This window comes from Drosophila serrata, unplaced genomic scaffold, assembly GCF_035046125.1.
Source record: "Drosophila serrata isolate PLE 108 unplaced genomic scaffold, ASM3504612v1 contig_112, whole genome shotgun sequence".
NCBI classification, from domain to species: Eukaryota; Metazoa; Arthropoda; class Insecta; order Diptera; family Drosophilidae; genus Drosophila; species Drosophila serrata.
In genome coordinates this window covers 240,571-252,514 of record NW_028257010.1, presented here as the reverse complement: position 1 = coordinate 252,514, position 11,944 = coordinate 240,571, and the positions used below count along the sequence as shown (strand labels likewise).

General features: G+C 44.1%; 2 protein-coding genes and 1 long non-coding RNA gene across 3 annotated transcripts; 1 reads left to right on the top strand and 2 right to left on the bottom strand.

Annotated features, from left to right (window-relative positions):
- Positions 1-1,140: 1,140 nt before the first annotated feature.
- LOC147644706 (uncharacterized) lies at positions 1,141-3,891 on the bottom strand. Its single transcript, XM_086841251.1, has one exon. It carries the CDS (start codon positions 3,782-3,784, stop codon positions 1,433-1,435), a length of 2,352 nt encoding a protein of 783 aa, XP_086697377.1. The 5' UTR covers positions 3,785-3,891; the 3' UTR covers positions 1,141-1,432.
- A 4,451-nt stretch (positions 3,892-8,342) lies between these two features.
- LOC147644705 (uncharacterized) lies at positions 8,343-9,483 on the bottom strand. Its single transcript, XR_015273562.1, has 2 exons — positions 9,375-9,483; positions 8,343-9,140 (listed from the first exon to the last, which is right to left on the bottom strand). It is a non-coding gene; the product is annotated as an uncharacterized LOC147644705 (long non-coding RNA).
- Positions 9,137-11,800, top strand: LOC110176564 (protein-associating with the carboxyl-terminal domain of ezrin). The gene is made up of 2 exons (XM_020942952.2): positions 9,137-9,771; positions 9,832-11,800. The coding sequence occupies exons 1-2, from the start codon at positions 9,484-9,486 to the stop codon at positions 11,689-11,691; spliced, it is 2,148 nt and encodes a 715-aa protein (XP_020798611.2). The 5' UTR covers positions 9,137-9,483; the 3' UTR covers positions 11,692-11,800.
- Positions 11,801-11,944: the final 144 nt, after the last annotated feature.

Here is an 11,944-nt window from a genome sequence, read left to right as displayed (position 1 = left end):
CTAAAAAAACACGCTTTTATAAATAACCGAACTAAAAAGAAGAAAATAATTTATAATTACAAACAAAATTATTAAATTCAGAGTTAAAAGCGTGGAGTGCATCTATAATCAATGTTATAATTATTCTAAGGGCAACTATCTGTAAGGGGAGAATGATGAAGATATAGAAAAATCCTACAAATAACAGTTTTACTGTACAATGTTTCGCTAAGTACATGATTAACCATTGTTCCAAACAATGAAAAATGTATTTCTGTGAACATAAAAAAAAATTATGTACTATTGCTCTGAATTTAATAATTTTGTTTGTAATTATAAATTATTTTCTTCTTTTTAGTTCGGTTATTTATAAAAGCGTGTTTTTTAAAACTATTATTTATTTTTTATGTTTTAGTGTGAATTTGTCAACACTGACGATCCTAATCAGGATAATTAAAAAAAATTTTATCAAATTATTGCATTGTCATCGGTCCTTAAGATATTTCAGGTATTTGAAAACCCTTCAAAAAGTGTTCAAAGATTCCGTTACATACATTACATATGTACATACCCTGCAGTACCGCATGTCATCAATAGGCCACTGTCATCGGCTGTCATCAACGCGCCGACTGCGACTTCTACCGAGTCGACGCTCTGCCGACTGCGATTTCTACCGAATCGACCCTCTGTCGACTGCGACTTCTACTACGACGCTCTGTCCACGATACAGTTACGGCGGTAGCCTAAACGGCAGTCGTCGGCAGTACCATGGCCCGGCCGTTGATGAATTTGTTTGATGAAACATCGATGAATTTTTGATCAAACATAGATGAATTATTGATGAATTTGTTGATGAATCATCGAAGAATTGTTGATGAATTTTTGATATATCATCGATGATTTGTTAATGAATTGTTGTTGATGACAGCCTAGGACATTCCCATGTTAAATTCATCAACAATTTGTATGACCATTCATCGATGAATCATCACAAACACCGCCTTGACTGTTGATGAAACGTTAATGAATTACTGATAACTGGTACTGCAGGGTAGATACATACAGACATACTGTCGTGCTTCACTTGGATTTGCCTTTAACGACTCCACATCTCTGGTTCGTGCTAAACAATAGGGAAGACTCCTGGTCCGAGGCCGACAATTAGATGTGACGTTTGTACGTTTTATTCTGCGGAAAAATGAACTTAAACTTAATTTTTACACTTTTATAACTCTCACACGCGCTTACCGCAGTGTGTTCTCCTAATTTTCGCACGACAATAGACGCTCAATTTTGGCGGTTAACTTAACGGTAAAAATAAATAAAATATGCCCCTTTCTCTTGGGCTCAAAATCCATCAGTATTTTTTACGTTATTCTTAATATACTAACTACGCCTATCGATTACAATATTCGAGCGTCGACATCCCCGACCCTGTGAAGAACCGCTTCACTCAATTCAAAACCGCAAGTTTAGAGACGGGTCGCATCATTGTCCGAGATAGGCCGTTGTCGTTTATGCGCACTGTAGCGCGTCTGGCGACTCCATCAGCTCCGTTGTAGACTTCCTCCACGATGCCCTTGCGTGACTCTCGTCGGGGCAAGGCAGGATCACAGATGAAGACCATGTCGCCCTGACGGATGGGCTCCGTCCTCCTGCACCACTTCTCGCGCCGCACCAGCGTAGGTAGGTACTCCAGGACCCACCTCTTCCAGAAACGGTCTCTCAGCAGGCGAGCAATCCTCCAGTGCTTTCGTGTAGAGCATTCCTTGGGCAACTCCGCACTCAGGCCAGGGGTATCCGGCAGATTGGCTACTCCGTTGAGTAGGTCATTCGGCGTCAACGGTGCTTCCTGGTCCGCTTCCACCGGCAAATGGGTAAGCGGACGCGAATTTACGACATTCTCCGCCTCTATCAGGAAACTCTCCAAAACATGTTCCCTCGGTGCGACTTCCTTTAGGGTATGACGCAGTACTCTTTTGACGCATTGCACCATTCGCTCCCATATTTCTCCCTCAGACGGGTTCGCTGGGCAGTTGAAGATCCATTCAATGCTTCTGCTTGACAGCTCATCCTGAATTTTCTCCGTCTCGAATACGTCTCCAAAGCGCCTGGCCTCCCTGTCTGCTCCCACGAAGTTCTTGCCGTTATCACTGCGAAGATTGTGTACTGGTCCTCTACGGCAGACGAAATTCCTAATTGCGATGATGCAGGAATCCGTCGACATGTCATGTGCCAATTCCAGGTGGATCGCCCTTGTCGTCAAGCACGTGAACAAGGCGACCCAACGCTTCTCCTTGTGACGGGAAACAGTCACCAACAGTGGCTCAAAGTAGTCCAATCCTGTGTAATTGAATGGCCAACCACCCGCTTCCAGTCGATCTTCTGGATGGGGTCCCATTATCGGCGGCACCGGCCGGGCTCGCTGCAACATGCAATCGTTGCACGAAGAGATCACTTTTTTCATAACTCGCCTCAACTTCGTGACCCAGAATCTCGTCCGGATCTCCGCAATCGTCGCATCCACGTTTTGATGCTTCATTTTGACGTGGAAGTGATTGACGATCATCTCCGTAAGATTGTGCCTGTGCGACAGTATTACGGGCCTCCTCGCACTATACGGAACGCATAATGCGGCATCAATTCTGCCACAAGCTTGCAGAATTCCGTGGTCATCCACGTAGGGCATCAGCCCTCGAATGTCGCTCGTCATGGCTTCAGCCTTTCCGCATCCCATCGACCTCATCTCGTCGGGAAAAGAATCCAATTGAGCCTGTCTGATTAACAGGTTCTCTCTAGCCTGACATTCTGCTGCTGTAAGGCCGTATTCCTCGAGCACGCTTCTCTGTTTACGGCACCGGCGCGTAAACCTCAAGACCCACGCTGTGGTTCTAACCAAGCGACTGAAGCTCGAAAACCTCTGGAATGAGATAACAAAATCATTCGCCGCAACGAAGACAAACTCACTGGGCATCTCCTCTTCATCAGGGGCATCTGGAACACGCTTATTCTCCTCTTCAAGCACCGGCCAGCTGTTTGCTGGCTGCCTTAAAAAGGCAGGTCCCCGGAACCATCGGGATTCCTGACTAAGGTCCACTTCTCTTTGCGACCGAGTCGCATCAATCGACGCATTTTCGGCTGTAGGTACCCATCGCCAATGGGAAACCTTCGACAAATCCAAAATCTCCGACACTCGATTGCCAAGAAACTGCTTGTACCGGCGGTGTGTGCTGCCAATCCATCTCAGCACCGTCTTCGAGTCTGACCATAAGACCACGTCGTTGATGACCACACTGTGCTCCTCCTTGACAGAGTTCATTAGTCTGGTTCCAAGAACTGCTGCTTGCAGCTCCAGCCGTGGGATCGACATCGTTCTCATAGGGGCACACTTCGTCTTTGCGCATACGAAGTTCACCAGCACATTATCGTCCTCATATGTGACCCTCCAGTAGGCCACCGCCGCGAATGCAGATTGACTTGCATCCACGAACACGTGCAGCTCTATGGCTCTAACTGCTCCGTGCCCAAAATAATGGCGAGGACAACAGAACTGTCCCACGGCATCCATTTCTTTACGCCAAATCGCAAAGGCCTTGCCAATCTCCTTCGGTAGTGGTTCATCCCACTGGATCTTCTGCCTCCAAATCTCTCTCAGCAACAGCTTCGCTGTAATCATCAGGAAGAGCACGGCTGGCAAAGACTTGTAGTGATGAGGTCCTGAGGCTGCGACCTGTGACACGAGCTTCACACCAAAGTTCTCCAAATCGAAGTAATCTTCTACCATTTTTTCCACCGTATCATCCATCGACACGGCAAGTAGGCAGGCCTCGGTGGTGGCGAAGTGAACTGCCCCTTTACGGGCCCGAACACAACCCAGCCTAGCTCGGTGGCAGCTGCATACGTTCCCTCACTGGCAAATCGCCTAGTTCTCAATGGCAATCCCAGGTGTCCATGATCCAGGCCGATGAGCAACTTCGGCACCACATTGCTGTAAGGCTTCATCGGCAGACGCGCATCCTTATGCACACCCTTGACATTTGCCGACTTAACGTCTGCATCGGTAGGCTCAAGCTCGAAATGGCATACACGTTTCTCAGTACATGGCGAGTGGATTTTCCAACTCCACTTATTTTCAGACTCACTACGTTCGTGGTCTCTCTGGATGCCCTTCCTCCAAACCATTGGATATTTAGCTGTCGGCGCTCTCCTTGTATTCCCAGATCCTTCCGTAGTTCGTCGTCGATCATCGTAACGGAGGATCCTTCATCAAAGAGCGCGTACGTATTCATCGCCCGTCCGGCTCCGTACAGCGTTACTGGCAGTATACGGAACAGAAGGCGGCCTCCCTCGGCATCAACGCAGCTTAGATTCCTCTGCACAGGCGAATCCGCTTCCTGCGGTGCCCTTCTCTCCAGGCTGTTTACGGCGGGCTGTTGGTTCGCCTCGTGGTCCCTGTGACCGTCTCGTGGTAAAGACCTCTTGTCCGGGCTGTGTCTGGAAACCGCTGGCTGCTGGTTCCCTTCGTTGTGGCGACTGTACCCACCTCGTTGCTGCGGCCTTTGCTCATCGTCCGCGTCATGGTGACGGTGATGCAACTTGCGACAGTCATTAATCTGGCACTCCCTATGCATATTGCAAAATCTCGTCGTGTGCCCACTTCGTAAGCATGAGAAGCAGAGCTTATGCCTCTTCACCATGCTCCACCTGCCCGGTGGCAGAGTTCCAATAAATTCCTTGCAGTTCGTAACTGCGTGTTGTCCTCCACAGATTGGACAACATCCGTGGCGATCATCCTGTCGATCGCATTTCTTGGCGTCGATATTAGCATGTAGAACTCGACGCTTCGGCTCCTGTTCCTCTACATCCAAAACGGTACACAAAACGTTTGCGTAGCCCTGTAACCATGCGCTGAAGTGCACTATAGTGGGGAAGGGCTGGATCGTCGCAGCATACTTGGCCCAATCCACCCGCTTGCTCGTAGGGAGCTTGGCCACAAGCTCCTCCATGAGGGATGGGTATGCTGCTCCGCGTTCGCCGCGTGCAAGAAAGCCATGAGGTTACTCACTCGGGTAGCGAAGGGAACAATCTTCGCTAGATTGTGCTCCGAAATTGGTTGCACTTCTCGCATGTTGTTCAGCTGACTGCGTATAAGCTGCTCCGGTCGGCCGAACCTAAAGCGCAGCTGCTCCATCACGGCGCTGACGTTCCCTGGATGAATCAATAGCGACTTCACTGCCTCGCGAGCGTCATCCTTTAGCGCCTTCAACAACCTTTGATTGTTCTCCAAATCCGTGCAGTTATACGCCCGTGTCGTCTCAGTGAATGCACAGCTGAAAATCGGCCTTTCCTCTGGCTGACCTCTAAATATAAGCAGATCTGGGAGCTTTCGTGGCCCGTATGTTCCTTGAATTCCATTCGACGTCAATATAGTGGGGAATCCGACAAGTGGCGAAACTGATGCCACGTTGCGCACATTCACGCTCGGTAGTGTGAATCCATGCGCCGTCTGCGCAGTGCTTGCTGTGAACGGCGGCCCACTGCAAGGTGGCGGCAGCGTGCAGGACGCGCTATACCCACCGACACTGTGATAGGGCGCCGACCCGACCCCGTTACATGAGGTCTCCTCAACCGATGTCGCTAATGGCGGACCGCTCCAAAATGGCGGCCGGCCTGTCGCCACACTGTGCGCGCCAACTGCGACTGGCGCACAATTGGCGGTGCCCACGCTTCCCAGGGCTTTAACCTGCTGCAGCTTATTTTCCAGCGCTGCGATCCTCGCCAGGAGATCCAACGTGAGATCCTCTCTGGCATTGATGTTCGCAGTTGAGGCTGCAGTGCTTCCATGTTGGGGAGCTGATGTAATCTCCGTAGTTGCTGGGCTAGGTATAGCCGCTGCCGTGGTTATGTCTACCAGCGGCCAGGTTTCTGTTTCACTACTCACTGGTTGCTGATCCACTCGTGTTGTTATAGGGGTGGCTTCACCTCCATTCAGCCGGGCGCTCCTCCTGGGTGAGCGCTGCATCTTCCCGATTCCAATAGGGCGCTGACTTAGCGCACTTCAAATGGCGTACCTGTGCCTCCTTGTCGCTGACTGCGACTACTGACGCCGCCCACGTCTCCTTGTCGCTGGCTGCGACCACTAACGCTACCCGCGTCTCCTTGTCGCTGGCTGCGACCACTGACGCTACCCGCGCCTCCTTGTCGCTAGCTGCGACCACTGACGCTACCCTCGTCTCCTTGTCGCTGGCTGCGACCACTGACGCTACCCGCGTCTCCTTGTCGCTGGCTGCGACCACTGACGCTACCCGAGTCTCCTTGTCGCTGGCTGCGACCACTGACGCTACCCGCGTCTTCTTGTCTCTGGCTGCGACTTCTCCATCAACATGTGGGGCACTGCCTGCGCTCCCAAGTTGCTTTAGCAGTCTCTATCGGACTGCGAATAAAAGGAGTTGTCGTGCTTCACTTGGATTTGGATTAGAGAAAATGAAAACCCTTTAAAATATTGGAAGGAAAGTTTTTAAAATTGTTATACGGAAAATGCTAAATAACCATTTTTTTTATAGATGAGTACTGATTACTGCTCTTTAAAATTGGTATCAGCCAAATACTTGTCTAAACAAGTCATGCGAAGCGGAAAGAGTGTTCAGCAAAGCTGGACAAACCATTAGTGACCGCAGGACAAGGCTCTGTGAACAAGCTTTTATTTAACAATAAGAATTCACATTTCAATGATACTATTGATAGTCCTGATATCACAGATCTCGAATAAAATCTAGTCATATTGTTAAATTCCATATTTTTTAGAAACATCGATGTTTCACTCGATGTTTTTTTTTTAACATTGAAAACATCGATTGACGCACACATCGATGTTTCTGCATCCCTACAATAAGACGCTCAATTTTTGCGGTTAACTTAGCGGTAAAAATATGCCCCTTTCTCTTGGGCTCAAAATCCATCAGTATTTTTTACGTTATTCTTAATATACTAACTACGCCTATCGATTACAATATTCGATCGTCGACACATACATATGTACATACATACATCCCGAACTAATAAAAGCGTGTTAAAAATGATTAAGGTTGAATGAATATAAATAATGTGTGAAAATATCACGAACAGAATACAGTTATTCCCATACATATTGGTCCTTCGATACTTTTGGTCATTCAACGGCCTTAAGAAATTGGCAAAATGACAAAATAACTACTGTGGGTATACATTTAAGTTTCGGAATGCAAAATGAAAGGACCAATACTTTAAAATAATTTAAGATAATGTAGGAGAATACAAATGACATTTCTAAAAAGTTATCCACGCCGAATTATTGAAAATATATATGTTTTCGTATCATTAATTATAATTATTATTTTTTAATAAAAACATTCATACCAGGCTTAAAGAATGAAATATTTACATATTTTGGTTCAATCGACGCCGAATTTATCGACTTTTTTAATTTAATCTGATATCGTCTATCCTGCACTTATTAATTTCAACTAATTTTTACCGGTTAGAAAATTTATCCATTAAATATCCCTCCATCTTGGCTTTAGAATATAAACGATTATTTTGTTTTTCATTTTTAGTATTTTGATCCAGCAAATTTTATATTTTCGATACACATTTTATGTCCCGCCCGAGCAAAAAATCAAAAACTTCTTTGTTTTCTTTTTGCTGCAATTTTTCATATCGAATTTTGCCGCTTGAGAAATACTAATAAATTATTGCCAATTTTAAATGAAAAATATTCTCTTCCTTTCCACTAAGTTCATCAGTGAGAAACATTTTAGATTTTTAATAAATATTTACCTATTATTTCCACAGTCCAACCTTCCACTATCATCCGATAACCGATATTTGAACACATGCAGGGCATCCAAAACACAAGCAAAAATGGTTGGGGCTGCTTCTGCGCACCTAATGTAAGCTTTTTACAAACTATTTTGCTTGTTCAAGAACAGAAATACCGATGATTGCTGAAAAATTTATAGTCAATTAATAAAAAAGAATTCAATGACAAGGAATTTTAGATTCTATGTTGATTTTTTTGTATCCAAGGGAAAATGCCCCGAACAGTTGGCTCAGTAATTAAGGCTCTCGGTATCTATTATAAATAAATTTGAAGTATTCTAAAAAAACAAGATGGAAGCAATTTGGGACATTTTAATACAAATACATATAAGTAGCTTTGAATATTAAAAAAAAAAAAACAAAAAGGAAGTGATAAATGTACCTCGAACTGAATAATTTTATACACGCACCAAGTTGAAATTGGCAAAACAACAATACCTACAACAATATGCAACATGAAGCATGATTTAAAATAAAAATAAATAAAATACAAGTCCAGCTCGAAATTAGTGCGTCTAGTTACAACAATCAACCCTAATTTATTCCAAGAAAGTATTTCAAAACCTATTTCTGTCCTGAATGATAGAATTAGCTTCCAATTTGATATTCCATTAAATATTCAAAATTAAGTTAGTCTAGGTTAACCCTTAACCTTTGACCCATAGATCTCTGGATGGGTTCGTGGGAATCGATGTGTTTATGGCGAAGAAAAGTTAGCAGTATGTCCTCCTGGCGGCATCTTCTAGCGATGCTAGTGACGGGTACCTTGGTGCTCTATTCTTGTCTGTGTTAGGACCAGATACTTGCGCAGATAGATGCTCCAAGGTTTCGATTGCTACGGATTCAACTTCAAAAATTTACTGCTGTTGCCAATGTTGATGATATTAACTTAATTCCGACTAACAGCTGAGTTCTTCATTACTATCTTTGCACATTTGTTTTTTTTTTTTCTATTTTCCAGGCCGCGAAGTTTCTGCATCTTCGTTTGGCTCGTGCTTCCGCCCGATTCTCTGCTTCGCTTTGAAGCGTTGTTGTGGACTCAGGCACGTTTAATATTCCTTTATTTGAAAGTCCGATGCTTTCCTTGCAAGTTCGTCCACCGTGAGGTTGCCATCAATGCCCTGGTGACTGGCATAGTCGTGTTCAAATTATCTAGTCGCTCCTTGCTTAGGAATGTATTTTTTGAATTGACCGTTCTTGTTTTGGTTTCCGAGAAACATGTATTCAGATGTACTGATTATGTTTCTATATATTGAGCTGTGTCCGAATCCTTTTAGAGACATGTAGTTTCCATGGACGGTTACCTATAGTTAAAGAAATGTTAATAAAAAAATGAATTTTAAAAATATTGAGCAATTACAAAAAAAGCAACTAAAATATTTGATTCCTCTTAATCTCTTTCCACAGAGATGCATAAACTAAACTATTAATTTTATGCTGGCAATCACTTCAAAAATCTTTGCTTGTTTAGCCACAACTTATTAATCTACTGTTATCGGGTGGTTGTTGCTCTGCGGTAATCGTTCGAAATGCTCTACCTAAGGTTGGGTTCTTTTTTTGTTTGAAATAATAATGGGGTACAAGATTTTAGCACATTTTATATTTAAGTAAAATTTCCAAAAATAAAATCCTTGAAAACACAATGACATGAATCTTAAAAATATTTGTTTTCGATGTATCGATATATCGTTGATTTTTCTTCCACCACTATTCTTTACGAAAACAATGGGGAATGAGGGAAGCAAATTAGGGGGTTTAATTATTGAAAAAAATGCGGTTGAAGCCAACGATTTTTGGACTTTGTACAACGCCGAATCATCGGCCTGCTCAAATGAAGAAGGAAGCAACATGCTTTTATCTATATTCCAGGGTGAGGACTTTGTTAAGGGTCAGTTGTGGGCCGAGGGTACAGGTCCAATGGAAAGGTGCATAAAGGTATAAAAAGGAAAAGGCATCCATCAAAGGCAATCAACTAATTAATTGCTTTTGTTTTAGAACCTTATGGTCTACCGGCATCCGTATATATTAAAATACATAGCTACCTGGGAACAATCTGGCCAGAAGCATCTAGCTACGGAGAGAGTTCGGCCCTTAAACGAGGTTTTGGCCGAGCAAAGTGGAATGCAAATCTGCCTTGGCCTACGCACAATACTGTGTAGTCTTATATTTTTAATAGAGAAAGCTCTGGCTCGACATTTGAACATAAACACCCATTCCATTTATGTGACGGACGGTGGTAGCTGGCGTCTCGCTGGATTTGAATATGTGTGGAAAGCAAATGAGGTGAATAGACAGTTGATCGATTTGGCACGTACTTTTATGGACCCAAACAACCGTGGCGAAGACTTTGAGCAATTTGCGTTTGCTACTCTGTGCGAACAAGTCTTGGACAAACAAATTAGAATGAACGACGTCACTCCACATATTCACGAGTTTCGCGAATACTGCCGTTCACATATGAAACACCAAAATAGTGAACTAAGGCCGATGCTTTCAGCTGTTTTACTGCATCCATTCTTTAATCACGAGTTTGTATTTATACATTCCTTTTTGTTCGAGCTGCCGTTAAAGTCCGTTCAGGAACGCCAGAATTTCTTTTCGACTTTGATTCAACGTCTCCGTTGTTTTGATGAGCAAGTGGTGGCCTCGGAACTAGGTAAAAGTTTGTTATCTAGAATGGTACTACTTGATCCAACAGCCCACCAGTTTGTAACACCCAATGTCTTACGAACAAAAGCCACGGCAGTTAAAGCAACAGTATTGTTCTCACCACAGATTTATGTCAAATATTTGCTGCCGCATATACTAAAGATGTTTCGTTTGCGTGATGCTCAGATTCGCTTAATACTCCTCGATTACTTCATGGACTATGTTCGTCTTTTAAGCGATGAACAGTTGATATCCGAAATTCTGCCATATTTGCAGCTCGGCATGAATGACACGAATGACGCCTTAGTTGCTAAAACGCTTAGATGCATGGCTGATTTGGTTCCCATTTTGGGGGCTCACAAAGTTCTAGGTGGCGATAATCGTAGAAGATGTTTCTCTGATGGTCGGCCGCACGCTGCTGTCTCCACAGATATACAGAACTTTGTGCTAGAGCCTCGATCTATTACTCCTTTAATGAACGGCAGTTCGGTCGATGTGGAGGAGGACGGCTTCATGGTGTCTGGTAGTCCCTTGCCAGCCGAGACAGCGAGCAATGCAGATCAATTAGAGCTTCGACTTAGTCCAGACGGAGGTGAAGATGACAAAGATGCTAATTTAAGTGAGAAATCCTCACTGGATAACAGTAACAGGTCCTTCAGCTCCGTTGGTGGAGCTTGCGAAAAACCCGTACTAAACGGGGATGAAGATTATATTTGGTCGGATTGGGATGTTACAGATGAGTTGCAACGATTAAAATTTAAGCAGTCACGAGAGGATGAACAGGCCAGTCAATATGATTTGGCTTCGAAAAATTTGGAAACCATTAATAGTGTCCCAATCTCACCAACTCAAACGGCTTCATATCCTATAGCCAGCTCTAACATATCCATGGGGGCAGTGAAGGGAAGTACGCACCTTATCGATGATCTTAGTACACTGGACATACAAGTGCAATTGATGACTTCAGCGGTCATCAGCTCAGAGTTAACCGAATTCGACTTCTTTAAGGACATGGAACCCGTCATTGAGACAAAAACAAGTGGCAGTAGAGTAGCAGAAGCTACCAGTAGCCGCTTTGCTGCAGCAGATTCATTAAACTTAAATGATGACAATCTGAATACAAAACCAGGCCAGGGTTGGTGTCATGACGAAGAAGAAGACGATGACGTTGTCTGGGGCATCACGAACGCGGGCACAAAAACCTAAGACGACACCTAAACTTATTATACAGAATAATAATGTTTGATAAGAGAATAAATTCAACGTTAAGCTATATAATAAAATCCACATCAAGAAAAGGTTAGCTCGAAATTAACATCTCGTTTTTCCTTTGGCGTCCATACAATAGCGATTGGGTTTGCTTCCACTTTCAGTAAAATGTGTAATTAAGAAAGTTAACTTCGGCACGCCGAAGTTTTTATACCCTTCCAGATTCAAATTCATTCAACTACAGTTACAG